Source organism: Protomyctophum parallelum, assembly GCF_964188405.1.
Source record: "Protomyctophum parallelum genome assembly, chromosome: 12".
NCBI classification, from domain to species: Eukaryota; Metazoa; Chordata; class Actinopteri; order Myctophiformes; family Myctophidae; genus Protomyctophum; species Protomyctophum parallelum.
In genome coordinates, this window is record NC_139712.1 from 17,666,835 (window position 1) to 17,687,782 (window position 20,948).

At 46.5% G+C, this 20,948-nt stretch overlaps 1 protein-coding gene across 9 annotated transcripts in view; it reads right to left on the reverse strand.

Moving 5' to 3' along the window:
* wwp1 (WW domain containing E3 ubiquitin protein ligase 1) overlaps positions 1-20,948 on the reverse strand; it is a 74,126-nt gene that overhangs the window by 4,601 nt on the left and 48,577 nt on the right. For 5 of the 9 annotated variants that reach the window (XM_083778639.1, XM_083778641.1, XM_083778637.1 and 2 more), the window contains 17 exons: positions 20,707-20,897; positions 17,866-18,319; positions 17,355-17,450; positions 15,886-16,060; positions 11,769-11,823; positions 10,883-10,970; positions 9,426-9,554; positions 9,181-9,253; positions 8,534-8,605; positions 7,765-7,853; positions 7,470-7,629; positions 6,738-6,871; positions 5,922-6,062; positions 4,917-5,037; positions 3,160-3,264; positions 266-362; positions 84-156 (listed from right to left, as the gene is read on the reverse strand). In XM_083778639.1, coding sequence (XP_083634765.1) covers positions 84-156; positions 266-362; positions 3,160-3,264; positions 4,917-5,037; positions 5,922-6,062; positions 6,738-6,871; positions 7,470-7,629; positions 7,765-7,853; positions 8,534-8,605; positions 9,181-9,253; positions 9,426-9,554; positions 10,883-10,970; positions 11,769-11,823; positions 15,886-16,060; positions 17,355-17,450; positions 17,866-18,319; positions 20,707-20,897 — 2,253 coding nt within the window. Of the gene's footprint in view, positions 1-83; positions 157-265; positions 363-3,159; positions 3,265-4,916; positions 5,038-5,921; positions 6,063-6,737; positions 6,872-7,469; positions 7,630-7,764; positions 7,854-8,533; positions 8,606-9,180; positions 9,254-9,425; positions 9,555-10,882; positions 10,971-11,768; positions 11,824-15,768; positions 15,811-15,885; positions 16,061-17,354; positions 17,451-17,865; positions 18,320-20,706; positions 20,898-20,948 lie in introns of those variants that run through there. The other 4 variants (XM_083778645.1, XM_083778640.1, XM_083778643.1 and 1 more) reach the window with 3 other exon arrangements.

The window sequence follows — 20,948 nt, forward strand, 5'->3', positions numbered from 1 at the left end:
GCTGTGAGGACGACTGCAGCAGTGTGGCTGTGAGGACGACTGCAGCAGTGTGGCTGTGAGGACGACTGCAGCAGTGCACTCACCATGTGTGGCTTCTAGGAAGCCAGGTGTCTTTCCCCACCTTCTCGATGCAGAACTTCTGTGGCCCGTTGCTCCCTAATATCCAAACAACAGGAAAAACGTTGAAGATATAAAGGTGAAAGACTGTAGAATTGTTTACTGTAAGATGTTAAACGTGTGTGAAGCTGTGCTACTACTAACTAACCCATGAGCTCAGCGAAGCCCCCTAGTGGCAGCCTGCAGGTCCCTGTGACGAACTGCATGAGCCGCAGACGAACCTCGTTGTCCACGTCCTTCACCAGCTGCAGAGGGAGACAGAGACCACACACACACACACACACACACACACACACACACACACACAAATACTGATGGACGAGTGCAAGTGAAGTGTTTGTGAGCAGTAATGTACCCATGCACATGTCATGCTATGTACAGATTCATGGCGTAGAGTGACCCAGGGGTGCCCAAAAAGTAGATCGCGATCTACCAGTATAGATCACAAAGGCTATGCAGGTAGATCACAGCATGGCATGGTCCTAAAAATATATTTAATTTAAATAGGCTATTTAAAACAATAACTTTGGGGAATCCGACACTTGAATTAAGGTGACTTGTCAGCTCTAACCCACAATGCAATAGGAGAAGAGACTGGAGCAGCACGGACATTTAGAGCCTTTTATTTAGGTGCTGAGTATACAAAACGACTAACGTTTCGACCTTGCGGTCTTCATCAGAGTCATGACTCTGATCATGACTCTCTGGTCATGACTCTTCATCAGAGTCATGACTCTGATGAAGACCACAAGGTCAAAACGTTAGTCGTAAGGCTCTAAATGTCCGTGCTGCTCCAGTCTCTTCTCCTTATGCAACTTTGATGTCCTTGCACCTGTGGAACACCGGATCAGCCGTTTTAGTATGCGATACTTTGTTTTCAAGATTGTTGTCCATTTTCCCCTCCATTTCCCCATTCCAAGCATCTTTGTCTTATTGTCTTGCTGTATGCAACGCCAGCAACGCTATTCCAAAGCCCCCTCAGGTACATTTCTAAACAAATTTCAGCAATGGGATCATATTTTCCGGGTGGGTACTGGGTAGATCTTGTTTAGCTGGTCATTTTGAAAGTAAGTGTGGGCACCCCTGGCAAATAATGTGTTACTACTGGCATTATTAACAAGGATCACACAGAGCACTGCAAGGCATTCCTCTGGCTTCTGGAAACACTGGAGTGAAATCAGGCCGTCAGTCTCTCTCTGTGTTGTTGTTGTCTGTTTTATATGGACCTATTGTGTCTGGAATAAAGTTCATCTAATCTAATCTATTACTCTGAGAATGTACAAACGGGTTCCATTTGGACTTTCTCAGACCGAGTTAGATAAGATGAGACCTTTGTCCCGCCGGGTGAAATTCAGGGGCCAAAGACAATTAAAAAACAAATTGCAGGGTGGATGGAGGGGGGGTGGGGATATAGCTTTGTTTTCACCAAAAACGCCAACCTGGGAAAAGGAATCAGAGATAAACGGCCTGGATGTATTCTTCTTTATTCTTTTAGATCATATAAAGGTATCTGTATCTCAACGGAAGGCAACGTGGAGGCCCACAGGAGGCGATGGCGTTGTGTGATTGCATTGGCAAGCTTTCCCGAGATTCCTTGCGAAGCAAAATGGAAGGGGACGTTCGGTAGACCAATCAGAGGCGGCGCGTGCCTTCAAGATTCTGCTTGACTTCCTCCTCCCGTTGGAGACGGAACTGCAGCGGCCAATGAGGCATCTATACATTTTTCACCCATTGTGGGCGGGAACCCCTTTTGGTGTTAGCATTATGTTATGCTTTAGCTATTGAAAATAAAATAGTAATCTAAAAATCGACTGACACAGAAACATAGCTTTTTCAGAAAACTGTCAGGATGTCAAGACATTTTTTTAATCTGATCTCAGGTCAAAATGGGTTAATATCTATGTTTAAGATCACGTGATTTCCGGGTGCATTCTTCTTCGGGAGTCGTAGGATCAGTCACAGCCTTGCAGAAGAGCGCCCTCTAACGTAATCACGGAAAACACCGAATGGCGGCTATATAAATCAATGGCAGTCAAGCGTTGGATTTGAAATGAATTCAATGGCAGTCAGTGTGTTTTATTCAACGAAAACAATTGAGATAAGAGGTTTCTGCCAGCAATAATATATATAAAGCCCTATTGTTGTGTGGTCAGTAGTATTGTTGTGTGGTCAGTAGTATTGTTGTGTGGTCAGTAGTATTGTTGTGTGGTCAGTAGTATTGTTGTGTGGTCAGTAGTATTGTTGTGTGGTCAGTAGTATTGTTGTGTGGTCAGTAGTATTGTTGTGTGGTCAGTAGTATTGTTGTGTGGTCAGTAGTATAGTTGTGTGGTCAGTAGTATAGTTGTGTGGTCAGTAGTATTGTTGTGTGGTCAGTAGTATTGTTGTGTGGTCAGTAGTATTGTTGTGTGGTCAGTAGTATAGTTGTGTGGTCAGTAGTATAGTTGTGTGGTCAGTAGTATAGTTGTGTGGTCAGTAGTATTGTTGTGTGGTCAGTAGTATAGTTGTGTGGTCAGTAGTATTGTTGTGTGGTCAGTAGTATTGTTGTGTGGTCAGTAGTATTGTTGTGTGGTCAGTAGTATTGTTGTGTGGTCAGTAGTATTGTTGTGTGGTCAGTAGTATAGTTGTGTGGTCAGTAGTATAGTTGTGTGGTCAGTAGTATAGTTGTGTGGTCAGTAGTATAGTTGTGTGGTCAGTAGTATAGTTGTGTGGTCAGTAGTATTGTTGTGTGGTCAGTAGTATAGTTGTGTGGTCAGTAGTATTGTTGTGTGGTCAGTAGTATAGTTGTGTGGTCAGTAGTATAGTTGTGTGGTCAGTAGTATTGTTGTGTGGTCAGTAGTATAGTTGTGTGGTCAGTAGTATTGTTGTGTGGTCAGTAGTATTGTTGTGTGGTCAGTAGTATTGTTGTGTGGTCAGTAGTATAGTTGTGTGGTCAGTAGTATTGTTGTGTGGTCAGTAGTATAGTTGTGTGGTCAGTAGTATTGTTGTGTGGTCAGTAGTATAGTTGTGTGGTCAGTAGTATTGTTGTGTGGTCAGAACCAGTACCTGCCAGAACCAGATGATCTGTTTGCTGTTTCTCGTGTAGTGACGATACACGGTGTTCCTCTGCCAGTCTTGGAGGTCCACCTCCTGCATGCCACACAGCATCACCTGCAGAACACACACACACACACACACACACACACACACACACACACACACACACACACACACACACACACACACACACACACACACACACACACACACACACACACACACACACACACACACACACACACACACACACACACACACACACACACACACACACACACACACACACACACACACGTCACTGGAATGTCATCACACCACCACTAATGGAAGATGTGGCTGCAAGTAGCAATAATTTCCTTTATAAACATATAAGGTGTGAGATGAATTATACAATAGGCACATAGAGCCAGAGCCCTAATGCATACCAAAATGGGGGTTGAGGTACAGCATGCATGGACCTCTGACTGACACCATAGAAACTCTTGTTAGGCATGTGATTTATGTTGACACTGGAATATTCTCTATCAGTCTATAAATGTTGGTCAGCTTGGAAGCAATTCAAGTTCTCCATTGAAAGTGATTTATTGACAGTAATAACTCAGAGAAGCTGTGAGCTCCAATGAAATGCATCGCCACTGCCAGCAAGGAAATACTTCACACTACGGACGAAAAGACACTGGCTTTTTTCTTCACATTTTCCCTACCCAAAATAGGGATGCCAGGTTGAATGTGATAAATAAAGAAGATTAAAAACTAGGGATGTCCCGTTTTCGCTTCCGATCCGATCCCGATCCATTTCTGTTCCGTTAGCCGATACCGATATCGAATACCGATACCAGTGTCGCGATTTAATGTTGTGTTTATAGCTATCTCTTGTTTTGTGTTTATAGCAGACTCCTCACTCAATGTGCACTTGCAGTTTGGGCAACTCCAAAGCAAACTCCACATGTCCCAAAATTTGATTTACCTGCCATAGTGTCAACCCCTTACCCTTGTGTCGGATCTGTGGTTAGACTGGCATTTTCTCAGATATGACCCGATATGACAAATAAGGGCCAATCCGATACTTTTCCAGATACCGATACAGTATCGGGACATGTCTATTAAAAACATGATGGGGAGTTATGTGGCATCAGGGGGGTTAAAGGGGTCCAGTGGTTGGGATTTTAAAGTAGAGAAGGGCTCAAACATCACAACAGCATCCTGCCTACAGCTACAAATCGTCTCTGTTGGGTGGAAATCCACAATTGTTACGTTTCAGGATTCAAATGAAAAAACCTGTCGATTCGCACTGCATTACGAGGTTGTAGATCTTCTACTTTTGATGCTTTTGTGTGACGCTGTATGATCATTCATCAAGTAGGCCATTAAGTTATAACCTGACTCTGCCAGATGGGGGCGGTATTGTATGTTCCCCAACACAGCATCCATCTGAGATCGCTCAAGGGATTGAGCTAACACCAAACCGCTCCCGGTTCAAACCAATCAGCGTGAGCTAAGGGCGGGATATGTGCGAAACCGGATGTCTGGGGAACATGGTTACTCAATATGATTGGTTGTGTTTGCACGCCCACACGGTGATAGACAGACGGTCCCATCCAAGAGAAAATGGAACAGCCCCGTCATCGAATTGGCTCCCGAGATCCCAGATCCCAATAAGCTGTGAAACAAAGTGTAGCAAGCTTCTTGGATCTGGCAGCGTCAGGTTAATTAAGTAAAAATAAAAACACAAAGAGTTAGAGGTTTATGCTCGACCGTCTCACCTCAAGCTCCTTCTCATCAAAGTACTGGAGCCACTGCAGAGGAACCACCTCGTTGAAGCCGTCCAGGAAGGCCTTGGTCTGACCTTCCACCCCACGGGAGAACCTCCATTCTGCCATCAGACTGCAGAGCAAACAGACACACTACTGTCTCACTACTGTATTTAATACTGTATATAGAACCTCCATTCTGCCATCAGGCTGCAGAGCAAACAGACACACTACTGTCTCACTACTGTATTTAATACTGTATATAGAACCTCCATTCTGCCATCAGACTGCAGAGCAAACAGACACACTACTGTCTTTCTACTGTATTTAATACTGTATATAGAACCTCCATTCTGCCATCAGGCTGCAGAGCAAACAGACACACTACTGTCTCACTACTGTATTTAATACTGTATATAGAACCTCCATTCTGCCATCAGGCTGCAGAGCAAACAGACACACTGTCTTACTACTGTATTGTGAGGAGATGCAGATGTTAGTATGGCAATTTTATGAATGCCCTTTGCAACCTTAACCTTAACTCGCTTACGCAAACCGAGTTAAGGTTAAGGTTACAAACGTCATGCACCGAAAAGAGACAGTCACAACGTGACACGTTGTGAGCTTGTAGATCGTCGGTGTGCGACACTAAGTATAAAGCTCTGACCACTAAGTATGAGCTCTGACCTTAACCCATTCTGACCTGAGATCAGATTCATACGAGGTTTCCGCCGGACACACACTGGTCTGATGAACCCATTCTGACCTGAGATCAGATTCTAAAAATGTCAGTCGCTCTTCGATTTTTCAAAAATAGCAGACCTACAAGCTCGTATCGCGCCACTCGGTGGCGCGATATGAGCTTGTAGATCTGCTATTTTTAAATTGCTAAAGCATAACATGATGCCGACACCAAAATGGGTGCCCGTTCAGAATGGGTTAACCTCTAAATGCCTAATCCTCGTTTACTTATAGTGACCGCTCAGCTAAAGAAACCCGAAAACCTGCTCGTCGTACCCGATGTACTCCTCCTTGTTCTCCTCTGTGACCAGGAGGTCGGCGCCGTCGGGTTTCAGGTCGTGGGACGAGAGCTTCCCGAGGATCTCCATGTCCACGGAGAAGAACATCTCCAGACCGCACTCCTCGATGTTGTTGTCCCTGCAGGACGCAGGAGGTTATGCTTACAGATCAGTGGTGTATACTTACAGATCAGTGGTGTATACTTACAGATCAGTGTGTAACCCAGGTTTATGACTGTATGTCTGCTTGTATGGTCACGGTACCGTCTACATCAGTTCACAGCTCATCACACCGATCACTCACTCACTCAACACTGACTGACAAACCATGGACAATGGACTGAGTTGTACTGAATTTACGTTGGTTTATATCTGAACTGTTGTTGTTTTTACTTAAATAATAATATCATAATAAGCATAATTTTCAGTCTCTTGGGTTCTTCATGCTTTCAATGCAAATTCCTTCCACCATACGCCTACTTCTGACAGCAGTACTGGTCCAAACATATTCGGGTGCAGTACTTAGTTTAGACCGTTTTTGGTCTCAAACCCTCACCCTAAACCTAACCTCCCACGGGGCAGCACACCTAAACCTAACCTTAACACACGTCTAACCAATGACTAGACTAAACTAAGTATGCACCCCAACATATTCTTTATCACCAAGTATATGTTACAAGTGGTATTCAAACTTTTTGTACCCACGACGGGCGAGCTGAAATCGTCTCAAGGCACACATATTCATAGCGGAAATAACCTGGGCTACCGATACCATTTAGCCATGTCACTAGCAGTCCACTAGCAGTCTCAATACCTGATCCAGATGAGTGAGTTGTAGAACTCTGGGTCAATGGACTCCAGGTCTTTGAGGATCAGCTTCTTGTTGAGCATGCGTTTGTAGAACGGCAGCGAAAAGCCTGTGTCGATGAACTTGCCGTGGAACAGCGCCTGCACACAGGGGAGGGGGAGAGAGAGAGGGAGAGAGACAACAAGGAACACAGGAGAGAGAGAGAGAGAGACAGAGACAACAAGGAATGTTAGTCTGAGAGGAACACATCTAACAAGGTAGCAGTGCAGCAGACATTGGGGATGACACGTGGAATGAGAGAGGGACGTTTCTGTACCGTTATTGCTTAGCGTGGCACGCCTGCATGCGTATGTCTTTCTACCTCTAGTACTTCCATTTGTTTATTACTAGTCCTTACCTGTTCTGAATACAGTATATGAACAGCAAATTATGTTCAGTGTGGGTAATCTATCTAATAATTTAGCGCTCGCTCGTTGTCTATTTTGCTCGGTCGCTGTCCGCGTGGGTCTGTTACGCAGAAAAGTGTGTCCCAGTATTAATCTGTGTCCGTCACAACATGCATTTCACTGGTGACCCGGAAGTGGACGGACAGACAGCGACCGAGCAAAATAGACAGCGGACGAGCGATCACTAAATTATTAGATAGATAGTGCAATTGATTCTAGCATAATTCTGTACCATATTACGTTCAAGTGGTGGTTTCAGTGTGTGTGTGTGTGTGTGTGCGTGTGCACTCGCCATGGCGATGAAGCGTCCTATGAAACAGAAGTAGGAGAGGTGGTCAGGATTGATGGTGGAGGCGGGGTTGATCTGCAGACAGTAGTTGCTCTTGCCAGCGTACTCAAACAGACAGTACATGGGGTTCAACACCTCATGAGACAGCAAGAAGAACCACTCCCTAAAGGAAAGGGTCATAGCGTGTGTGAGAGAGCGAGAAGGAAGGGGGGGGGGGGATTGAGGGATTCATCGGTACATTTAGTAGTAGTACACATGTTTCATACTGTGTGTGTGAGTGAGAGAGAGTCTATATTACCTGGCTAGTCCACCATAGTCCAGACCCTCTTCCCCTCTGAAGATGACATAGAGCCTCCTCCGCAAGTCGTAAGGCTTCAGGGCCATAATCTGAGCACACACACAGACACACAAACAGACAATTTGCATACATAGAAGACACGTACTATTCATGTTGTGTGTGTGTGGCCGCGCACGCGTGAGTGCGTGCGCACGCAAGGAGTCAAATGTTTAGTGAGAGTAGTTGGTTGAGAGGCAATTTACACCTCCCATGAAAATGCATCTCGGGTGATCATAATATAGCAATATGATTGTAGCAATATGATTGCACCTATTCAACTAACAACAAACATTGAGACACATTGTGGACAGATTGACACACGATTACTGAAACTGCCAACATACTGTGATGTCACGGGTATCATTTGTGGACGTTATAACTGTCAAATATACTTTAATGATGACCTCGCTGCTCTTCTGTTTTAATACAAGGACTACCAAAACCACTTCTGCAAGTCGCTCTTCAAACGGCTCCATATGCCGTGCGTGTTCTGTCAACTTGTCGTTACAGTACATAGTATATTAATCGTTTTCCTGCACAACCACTCAACATTTATTCAGCGCACAAGGCAGCAGATCTGTTGTCATTCACGGGGAAAACGCTGACAACATACACCCCGTGGGAGTATTATGTTCAAGCCTTTAATCTTTATTTATTTTATATGTTGAAAGTGATCATATCCCAGATGTAATCTGGATACAACAAGTCACATAAGAACATGTAAATGAACCTGCTGGAAGGAGTCTTCAAACAGTGTTTGCCTGGAGACATTGATCTTCACATGGCTGGGGAGTGCGTTGGACTGCAACGACAGAAAGACAAAAGACATTAAAGGACATTAAACATTATTTATTAGCTTGTAAACCTTAGTGAAACGGTGAAGGTTTGTCTAAGATACCGAGCGCAGAAAGGCTTTGTCTTTTGGCACATAGTTATGTTTTTTTTTATGTAAAGCGTCCATGGGTTTTTGAAAGGCGATACATACATCCAAGTTATTCTTATTACTATAACTAGCCCTTACCCGTTGTGAGATATTGCCCCCCGCTGGGGGTACTGCGCCCTGGGTGCGTTTTTGCATTTTTAATTCACAAATACATTAATTATTCATTTATAATTTGTTAAATTGGAAAAAGGGCTTCGTTAAGACCTCCATATTATTATGGTCAATGCGAGCGATTGGTGCAGGCAGTGAGGAGCTACGGCAGTCACAGTGACAGACACACATTCAGACAGACATTGTAGTGACAGTATGATGATGATTACTATAAGTATTAATAGAGGGGTCACTATGAGTGCAAAGTGGAGAAACAGGGAGAAGTAGGGAGGGAGAGAGAGAGAGAGAGATGGGGAGAAAGGGGAGATAAAGAAAGGCATTACCTGGCACAAGTATCTGAAATGGGCGAGCTTCCATCTGAAGCTGCGTTCGTAAGCAATCTGAGGCCCTTTGGTGCTGTAGGAGAGCAGAAGGAGTCAACGGTTTAGACTTTCTTTCTTCAGAAAACTGTCTGATCTCAGGTCAAAATGGGTTAATGGAATTTGGATTCAAATTCTGTTCTGGAAAATGTGATTACAAAATGCACAGTATACTATGGGTCACAACGATTAGGTGTGTTCTGTCTTACACAGAGGATTTCCCCGTGCGCGGGTCGCTGAAAGTGGTCGTGCGTGTGTTGTGATCCACAAAGTAGCGGACTCCTTCCCTCGTGTACCGAATCTCCCAACCCTCCGGCAGAGGATCCTCATTCTGTAGCCTGTACAAGCACACACCACACACACCACACACCACACACACACACACACACACACACACACACACACACACACACACACACAAGGCATTAGGCATTTAGCAGACGCTCTTAATCCAGAGCGATTTACATTAGGCAATAACAAAAAGCATGGGAATACATCACATATATAAAATGCATTTATCATGAAACATGCGTAAGCTAAGAACTAGAACTAGAACATATCTACATAATGACACTATACATATAAACTATACATATTTACTATACTATGCTATACATATGTACTGTGAAGTGCTATGACTATATACAATGCAATTATTGTACTGTCTACCTGACATGCTATAAGTCTGTTTCAAATGCTATCTAAGACTAAAAAGTGCTACCTAAGGGGGTATAGGGTAAGTGCTATGGGCCATGATGGAGTCTGAAAAGGTGGGTTTTCAGACTACGGCGGAAGATTGGGAGTGATGCTGCAACCCAAAACAATTCTAAGCCAAAACATACAATCATGCCATTAAGCTGGCCACAGTTCTGTTCAGGATAGGGTGTAATGTACGGTATTATAAACAAATAAAAGTCAGCGGCTAATTGACACATTGACAGTGAGCCCAGATTCTGGTTCCGATACTGCATAGGCATGTAACGATATATCGTATATCGATATTAATCCCGACGATATGAATCGATTCATTGAAATAAAAAAATCGATTAAAAAAAAAAAAGAAAAAAAAACTCATAGTCACTTTCAGTAGTAGAGCACTGTAGAGGGGAGCTGTGTGTGTCTGTGACTGTAAGGGGAGCTGTGTGTGTCTGTGACTGTAGAGGGGAGCTGTGTATGTCTGTGACTGTAGAGGGGAGCTGTGTGTGTCTGTGACTGTAGAGGGGAGCTGTGTGTGTCTGTGACTGTAGAGGGGAGCTGTGTGTGTCTGTGACTGTAGAGGGGAGCTGTGTGTGTCTGTGACTGTAGAGGGGAGCTGTGTGTGTCTGTGACTGTGCCCAGTTGATGATGGTCGTTGATGCTCATCAAGGAAGGCAATTATGTTTCTACACCGTCAAAAGTAATGCTACTTCTTTTGCAATGTAGTTAAATAAAAAATCTCAGGGGGAAGATAAATTATATAAAATTTAAAAAGCTGATATTTTTCTTTAAAATATATTAAAATAATATATATAGTGAAAAATCGCATCGTGAACCTCATATCGTGATACGAATCGTATCGTGAGTTGAGTGAATCGTTAAATGCCTAATGCTGCACGACGCCCTTGTATTGAACCCAGATTGTGGTTCCGACGCCCTTGTATTGAGCCCAGATTCTGGTTCTGCTCACCCTTGCGTTCGAGGGTCTTCCCACTGTGTGGTCTTTGTACTGTGGTTGACAAAGTACACTCTGTCGTTGGAGTCCACACGCCTCTCTGCTTGTGGACACACACACAGGGCACACACACACAAACAGAAAATGGCATGTTAGCACCGTCAAATGGAAGCCTCCTACTCCTACCGTTTATACTTTTGTCATACAATTAATAGCAAAAATAGCTACCGGGTAGGTACCCTCACAAAAAACATGCAGTAATCGTGGTCTCTAAACTGCCTCCCCCTGGCCAGCCGGAGTGTCTGATGGAGGGGAAAGGAACTGGTCGGAATAACGTGTTCCTTCCACGCGCTACGTCCAACCAGGGTGCACAAAATAACACCTGGACCTCTTTGGTGGGGACGTAACAACTACAAATAAAGGTAAGAAAGCCTTCTAGAGCCCAGGCCGTAGCGTAACGGTCTGGGCACCGGACTGGTAATCCAGTCGCAGTGTGCCGCGGGTTCGACTCCCGGACCCGACACGGCCTTTACTGCATGTCATCCCCCCATCTCTCTCCCGTTTCCTGTCAGCCTACTGTCTGTCCCTTCAAAAATCAATAAAAGGCGTAAGCCGCAAAAAAAATCTTAAAAAAAAAAAGAAAGCCTTCTAGCATGGAATTCTCCTTTAATCGGTCTATGCGTCCTAACCAGTCTACATGGGTATTTTTTAAGCGATTCTTTTTTGCTTCTGGAGGTCCATGGAACAAAAAGTTTTTTTTTTCAAATACATTTGGGGTTCCTTGACATGAAAATGTTTGAGCGTCACTGATATACAGTAGCAACATGAGTTTTTCACAAAACTGTTTTAGATTTAGACATTTTTAGAATCAGGTCAAAATGGGTTAAGGAGCTGAACTCACCCCAACCAGGAGGAAGTGGGCCCAGAGGGTCATTCTTAGCCGACATCATGGAGGCCTGGAAATAAAGCCATGCATCCATTCAGACACACCAGGGAAACAACACCAATCAGGTTAGAAATATGCCAGAGTAAAAACAATAGAGCAAAACTAGAACAGTGTGCTCCGCTGAGCGCCATTTCACACCGAACGGTCCAATGCAGGAGAGTAGCTGCACACACACACACAATCACACACAATCACAATCACACACACACAATCACACACACACACACACACACACACACACACACACACACACACACACACACACACACACACACACACACACACACACACACACACACACACACACACACACACACACACACACACACACACACACACACACACACACACACACACACACACACACACACACACACACACACACACACACACACGTGAAAACAGTCTCCGTCCATCCGGCCTGGCAGAGTGTGTAGACAATAACATGATATGTTTATGTTTATTAAAGGATCCCCATTAGAGACACATGAAAGAGCCTCTAGTCTTCCTGGGGTCCTAAATAACACAAATATATCCTCCATTAACCACTTAAACCCTATATAGCGCATTACACGTTTTAGCAGCTAATCCAAGAAGACAAATAAGAGAGATGATGATCTTTCTGTGTCATCGGCATGATGTTGCCGATGACACAGAATGTAGCCCGTCTGGGTGATTTACCAAACACCAGTCCAAATCATTTCCTGTTTAGTGTTGAAAGCTAGTCAGGGTCATTTTTATTGTTTCCCTAGGAAAGGAAACGAGACGTAAAGGATGGCGCTTGTTTTCACCGGAGGCTACGGACGGAGGCGCTCCGTCTGAAGCAGACTTGAGCCACGAGAGGCACCGCCAAGCAAGCTAAAGCGAGCGAGTCGCCATGCCGTCTGGGGTCAGGGTAAATGAATGGAAATGGTGGTGGTTTGTGGCCTCTCAGACCACCAGATCAAGGGCGACCCTTGACAAGACTACGTAGGTTGACTGGGTCACCCAGGTGTGCTAAAGACTACGTAGGTCGACTGGGTCACCCAGGTGTGCTAAAGACTACGTAGGTTGACTGGGTCACCCAGGTGTGCTAAAGACTACGTAGGTCGACTGGGTCACCCAGGTGTGCTAAAGACTACGTAGGTCGACTGGGTCACCCAGGTGTGCTAAAGACTACGTAGGTCGACTGGGTCACCCAGGTGTGCTAAAGACTACGTAGGTTGACTGGGTCACCCAGGTGTGCTAAAGACTACGTAGGTTGACTGGGTCACCCAGGTGTGCTAAAGACTACGTAGGTTGACTGGGTCACCCAGGTGTGCTAAAGACTACGTAGGTTGACTGGGTCACCCAGGTGTGCTAAAGACTACGTAGGTCGACTGGGTCACCCAGGTGTGCTAAAGACTACGTAGGTCGACTGGGTCACCCAGGTGTGCTAAAGACTACGTAGGTCGACTGGGTCACCCAGGTGTGCTAAAGACTACGTAGGTCGACTGGGTCACCCAGGTGTGCTAAAGACTACGTAGGTCGACTGGGTCACCCAGGTGTGCTAAAGACTACGTAGGTCGACTGGGTCACCCAGGTGTGCTAAAGACTACGTAGGTCGACTGGGTCACCCAGGTGTGCTAAAGACTACGTAGGTTGACTGGGTCACCCAGGTGTGCTAAAGACTACGTAGGTTGACTGGGTCACCCAGGTGTGCTAAAGACTACGTAGGTTGACTGGGTCACCCAGGTGTGCTAAAGACTACGTAGGTTGACTGGGTCACCCAGGTGTGCTAAAGACTACGTAGGTTGACTGGGTCACCCAGGTGTGCTAAAGACTACGTAGGTCGACTGGGTCACCCAGGTGTGCTAAAGACTACGTAGGTTGACTGGGTCACCCAGGTGTGCTAAAGACTACGTAGGTCGACTGGGTCACCCAGGTGTGCTAAAGACTACGTAGGTCGACTGGGTCACCCAGGTGTGCTAAAGACTACGTAGGTCGACTGGGTCACCCAGGTGTGCTAAAGACTACGTAGGTCGACTGGGTCACCCAGGTGTGCTAAAGACTACGTAGGTCGACTGGGTCACCCAGGTGTGCTAAAGACTACGTAGGTCGACTGGGTCACCCAGGTGTGCTAAAGACTACGTAGGTCGACTGGGTCACCCAGGTGTGCTAAAGACTACGTAGGTTGACTGGGTCACCCAGGTGTGCTAAAGACTACGTAGGTTGACTGGGTCACCCAGGTGTGCTAAAGACTACGTAGGTTGACTGGGTCACCCAGGTGTGCTAAAGACTACGTAGGTTGACTGGGTCACCCAGGTGTGCTAAAGACTACGTAGGTCGACTGGGTCACCCAGGTGTGCTAAAGACTACGTAGGTTGACTGGGTCACCCAGGTGTGCTAAAGACTACGTAGGTCGACTGGGTCACCCAGGTGTGCTAAAGACTACGTAGGTCGACTGGGTCACCCAGGTGTGCTAAAGACTACGTAGGTCGACTGGGTCACCCAGGTGTGCTAAAGACTACGTAGGTCGACTGGGTCACCCAGGTGTGCTAAAGACTACGTAGGTCGACTGGGTCACCCAGGTGTGCTAAAGACTACGTAGGTCGACTGGGTCACCCAGGTGTGCTAAAGACTACGTAGGTCGACTGGGTCACCCAGGTGTGCTAAAGACTACGTATAGGTCGACTGGGTCACCCAGGTGTGCTAAAGACTACGTAGGTCGACTGGGTCACCCAGGTGTGCTAAAGACTACGTAGGTTGACTGGGTCACCCAGGTGTGCTAAAGACTACGTAGGTCGACTGGGTCACCCAGGTGTGCTAAAGACTACGTAGGTCGACTGGGTCACCCAGGTGTGCTAAAGACTACGTAGGTCGACTGGGTCACCCAGGTGTGCTAAAGACTACGTAGGTCGACTGGGTCACCCACCCAGGTGTGCTAAAGACTACGTAGGTCGACTGGGTCACCCACCCAGGTGTGCTAAAGCAGCTAAACAACCTTGACAAGACTATGTATAGGTCGACTGGGTCACCCAGGTGTGCTAAAGACTACGTATAGGTCGACTGGGTCACCCAGGTGTGCTAAAGCAGCTAAACAACCTTGACAAGACTACGTATAGGTCGACTGGGTCACCCAGGTGTGCTAAAGACTATGTATAGGTCGACTGGGTCACCCAGGTGTGCTAAAGACTACGTATAGGTCGACTGGGTCACCCAGGTGTGCTAAAGACTACGTATAGGTCGACTGGGTCACCCAGGTGTGCTAAAGACTACGTATAGGTCGACTGGGTCACCCAGGTGTGCTAAAGCAGCTAAACAACCTTGACAAGACTATGTATAGGTCGACTGGGTCACCCAGGTGTGCTAAAGACTATGTATAGGTCGACTGGGTCACCCAGGTGTGCTAAAGACTACGTATAGGTCGACTGGGTCACCCAGGTGTGCTAAAGACTATGTATAGGTCGACTGGGTCACCCAGGTGTGCTAAAGACTACGTATAGGTCGACTGGGTCACCCAGGTGTGCTAAAGACTACGTATAGGTCGACTGGGTCACCCAGGTGTGCTAAAGACTACGTATAGGTCGACTGGGTCACCCAGGTGTGCTAAAGCAGCTAAACAACTGCAGCAGGAGAATGACTGCAGTAGAGACTGGATGGGGGCTGGGTTTACATTTACATAGCATAGCAGGGCCTGTGTGAACACCATCATGATTATCGAGGCTTACAATTCGTAAGATTAAGAAAAGATTGACATGAGCCAATAAAACCCAGCCCAATAAAAGACAAAAGCACAATCCCAGCAGTCTGATATTAACGCACAATGCCTTTAGATTATCTGCATGTGACATTTTGCTGAATGCTGAATTTACAACAGCAATGTATAGGCCATGGCATAAAAACAAAGGGTATTGAGCAGTTACAGATGGGAGTGACTATATCCACATGTTTGTGGTTGAACTGGTGCATGGCTCCATGCAGCTGGTTTACTTACAGAGTAGAGACATCTCTGGTTGAACTGGTGCATGGCTCCCTGCAGCTGGTTTACTTACAGAGTAGAGACATCTCTGGTTGAACTGGTGCATGGCTCCCTGCAGCTGGTTTTACTTACAGAGTAGAGACATCTCTGGTTGAACTGGTGCATGGCTCCCTGCAGCTGGTTGCGCTGGCTCTGCCACTGCTCAAAGTTGCGGACCGACTCCATGGTGGGCCTCTGCCAGGTGGTGGTCCGGGTGTTGTGGTCCACATAGTAGATCCGGCCCCGGTCGTCCACACGCCGCTCCCATCTGGACAGAGGAGAGAGAGAGAGAGAGAGAGAGAGAGAGAGAGAGAGACGGAAGGATTGAGAAAGAGAGTGGCATCGGGTATGTTGAACAAAACATGGCTGAATGACACAGAACCTTCCGTCTGTGAGATTCATAGAGCTATAAAGGATAGAGCCCCTCCCCTAGCTATTCATTTCAGTGGAAGTTGCTCAGTGGCGTTTTGAAGCACCCGGAAGACTGCCGGAAGTATAATTATAACTCAATGGATCGAGCGAGCGGAAGTTTAGCCTAGCCGAGCCCCGGACCTCAATTTTGAGGTCCGGGCTTACGCACGTGACATAGTGCTGCAATTCCACATTTCGCCAGTAGGTAGTGGCATCTTCAACGTTGGATATCCTTACTGGGGGCTTGGTGAGATTGCAACAGACAGGCATTTTTTTTATCAGCACAAAAAAAGTCTGCTGACGAAACATTATTTTCCCCGAAGCAAATTGCAGAAAGCAGCCACCAGCGTTTCACTGTTGCCAGTTCTGCTTATTATAAGCGACTTTGGGCTAGTTTTCCTGTAACATAGCTTAATATTCGTAGTTGCCTGTTGCTTTATAGTTTGGGTTTATTTCTGAAGTGTAGTTGCACTCAAAGACATTTCTGCAATACATTGCAGGAATGTAAAGACAAATAGCTAATCTACAGCTGTATAGTCTAAGAAATTGAGTTGTGACCCTGAAAATTGGCTTTTTTTTAACCCATTCTGAACGGGAACCCATTTTGGTGTTAGCATCATGATATGCTTTAGATATTGAAAAATAGCAGATCTACAAGCTCATAGCGCGCAACCGAGTGGCGCGCTATGAGCTTGTAGGTCTGCTATTTTTGAAAAATCAAAGGGCGACTGACATTTTTAGAATCTGATCTCAGGTCAGAATGGGTTCATCAGACCAGTGTGTGTCCAGTGGAAACCTCGTATGAATCTGATCTCAGGTCAGAATGGGTTAATGGGCTGTGAAGATACCAAATTTGTCTTTTGGGCCTCAATACAAGCAAGCTGAAAAGGTTTGGTAACTCTTAACTCCAATTATACAGTTCGGACACTCTTATATCAGAGAAAACATATTTTCACAAACACAAGTAGCATTTGTCTTGCTAATTTCTGTACAGATAGGGCTTGTATATCGATACCTCCGACCCTAATGTATCCATCTTATTAGCCCCCTGACATGTACTTGTACCCCATAGATGGTGCGTGGAGATGGTGTTTACTTTTGATGGGCTAACCCAAAACAAACGCTGACTTGTGTTTGTGTGAGAAACTGACCCTGGAGGCAGTGGCTGTGGTCTCTCCCAGGTGGTCGTCCTGGTGTTGTGGTCTACGTAGTACGTTCTCCCATGGGGGTCTTTCCTCTGTTCCCACCTGAAAGACACACAGTGCCAGTGTGTTAAGAAGGAAAATGGATCATTGCTCACCAAACATTTTACATTTTCTGGGATAAATCACACACATAACACTATGTGGAACCACTGGCCATATTGGCATTGGATATTCTGTACCCAACCCGACCCTGAAGTCAATAGTCTGGCCCAGAAGCTAATAACCCAGTTAATAAGCCTAGGGTCGATGCATCTGTGCAGTGGTTCTCTAAATGAGGTCCAGGGACCCTCAGGGTTCCTTGGGAGGTGGGGGTAGCAACTCTGTAACTCTGAGATTGTACAAATGGAAATCGAATGGATTTGTGCAATCTCAAGGAGTTGAAATGAACAACTTTGAGAACCACTGCATTAGTATACATGTACTGTACAGTACAGTACAGTGGGGAGTGGTGTTTTACCCCGGTGGCAGGGGGTCTGGGGCTCCAGCGTTGGGATTCTCTTGCCTGGGCTTCGCCCCGTCTGTAGCTGCCGCGCCTCCGTCAGCATCACCTGCTGCCGGGGGCGGAGCCAACGCCGCCCCCGCCTCGCTGGAAGCTACTACGGAAGAGGAGGCCGAGACGGCGGTGGCCGACGACGTCTGTGCTGTGGCGTTGGAGGCGGGGTCGGCGGTAGCAGCAGGAGGAGCAGCACCATCATCACCATCATTAGCAGCAGAGGACGAAGTGGCAGGTGCTGGTGTGGAGGAGGTGGTGGTGGTGCTGGAGGCCGTGGGGACGGTGGGGGTTGTGCTGTTGGGGTCTGACAGGGCGGTGTCGTGGCTGCAGTCCCTCTGGGCGTCTGCAGGGGGCAGCGCCTTGTGTGCTGTGGTGGTGGCGGCATCCGGAGAGACGGTGTTACACGACTCTCCGTTGACTGCAGAGAGAGAGAGAGTACAGATGGGAACGGAGAGAGAGAGAGAGAGAGAGAGACAAGGGCATGAGAGGGTCAACTGCATGTTTAATATTACTGAAATTGTTTGATGGTACTTACTATTTTGCTTGTCAATGTTCTTTTAATAATGGTCAATTAACTAAGTATTAGTATTAGTAAAACCTATGTGGGCATATGTGTTATGCGGTCAGCTGTATGGCTTGCTCAGGGAAGAGGATGCCCCTGCCTTGCATAGTCCCGTGGGAGGCAAATCTTAATGATTGGGGCATGGGATACAAGCTAAGTCTTGATCACCCTTTAGCTGGCCACCTTTGATGAGGGTGTATAGTGTTTGAAGGCCGAAACACCCACTGATTCAAAACGCACACTACTGAGGATGTGTCCCTAAATTGACATCATATACCCTAGTTAAGAAATACACCTCCTAATGCCACTCTTAACATCAAGGCAAAGCTCATGTGAGCCCACACCATCTATTGGCACAATGAACAGTCTTAACATCACGTCCCGTGTTTTATGATTCTTAATACAACAAAAAAAAATCAAAATGATAACTGATATTGCAATTATTATTATTACTACTTTTTTCCCTAGGTAGGTCCAAATCAGACTGCATGGCGTTCCACAGTGTGCACACACACAGCTTACTGCAGTACGTGTTTCCCCTGAGCTAGTGCTTTGGGAACAGAATATTAATTCTTCTGTACGTCAGCCCTGACTGTGCTGTCCTGTCAAGCATACAGCACTCTCTTCCCCCTCCCTATCTCCCTCTCCTAGTGCTTTTTGTGTTGTTGTTTTTGTGCTGACAGCAGCAAAAATTATAGTGTTCTTTTAATGAAAAATAATGTACTGTTCCTGACTGTCCTTCCTGACCAAGTGGGCCGTGACTGGCCCTGATGATGATGGCAGCAGTGCAGTGCCAGGCGCCTGGCCCAGGCCACTCCACAGAGGGAGCGCCCTTTGGGAGGACATACGCCTTAGCTCGGCACTCACTCTGCTCTACGGTAGGTAGATGTATTCTGTGCTGGTTTCTCCAGTCCCTCCCTCCCTAGGGAGTAGGAACGTTCCGACTGGTTTCTCCAGTCCCTCCCTAGGGAGTAGGAACGTTCCAACTGGTTTCTCCAGTCCATCCCTCCCTCCCTAGGGAGTAGGAACGTTCCGACTGGTTTCTCCAGTCCCTCCCTAGGGAGTAGGAACGTTCCAACTGGTTTCTCCAGTCCATCCCTCCCTCCGTCCCTAGGGAGTAGGAACGTTCCAACTGGTTTCTCCAGTCCATCCCTCCCTCCCTAGGGAGTAGGAACGTTCCGACTGGTTTCTCCAGTCCCTCACTCCCTCCCTCCCTCCCTAGGGAGTAGGGACGTTCAGACTAGTTTCTCCAGTCCCTCCCTCCCTCCCTAGGGAGTAGGAACGTTCCGACTGGTTTCTCCAGTCCCTCTCTCCCTCCCTAGGGAGTAGGAACGTTCCGACTGGTTTCTCCAGTCCCTCACTCCCTCCCTCCCTAGGGAGTAGGGACGTTCCGACTAGTTTCTCCAGTCCCTCCCTCCCTCCCTAGGGAGTAGGAGTAGTCCTTCCCTCCCTCCCTAGGGAGTAGGGACGTTCGACTGTGCCGTGACAGTGACTAAAACTAAGACGAAAAATGTTCGTCGACTACCTTTTTCCACTGACGAAAACTAAATGGAAACTAAATGAAAACTAAGCTACGATGACTAAAACTATGACTAAATATATTGACAATTTCATCAACAAATAAAAACTAGACTAAAATGTTAGGAAGGGACTAGTGGACAAGAGATCCAGTATAAGTCATTTTACACTTGGTTGCATGCTGAAACTACAAGCTCACAACGCTTCGCAACGCGTTGTGAGCTTGTAGATCTGCTATTTTCAGCATGTGTAAAAGCAGTCATTATGACGGCATCAAGGCCCTCCAAAACCCATTTTTAAATCTTATGATATTTAATCGACTAAAACTAGTCTAACACTGAAACATTCCGGGTGACTAAAATGTGACTAAAACTAAGTGAAAACTATTCAAGAGACTATGACTAAAACTAAAATCAAAATACAGCCTGCTACAGTGCAGTATGATACAATACAGTACACAGTACAGTACAGCCTCAACCCCACTTTGAGAACCACGGCCTTAACCCATTCTGACCCGAGATCAGATTCTAAAAATGTCTTCTACATCCTGACAGTTTTCTGAAAAAGCTATGTTTCTATGTCAGTCGTTCTTCGATGTTTCAAAAATAGCAGACCTACAAGCTCGCTATGAGCTTGTAGATCTGCTATAGCTAAAGCATAGCATAATGCTTACACCAAAAGGGGTTCCTGCCCAAAATGGGTTAAGATATAGGATTCAGTCCTACCAGTCGTGGCACTGTCCAGGGATTGGTGGGCTGGTGTGTAGTCGGGCGCCGTGTCTCCGTTGATGACGGGGCCAGGGGGGGCGTGGCTAGAGGAGGAGTCCGAAGGCGCCTGGCTGTCCACGCCGTTGGAGGGCGGACAGGAGGTGGACGCCGGGCTGCGGTCAGAGGCCACGTCTGTATCGTTCACTGTGCTGCAAGGTTGAGACACACACACACACACACACGTTTGTATTACTATACTT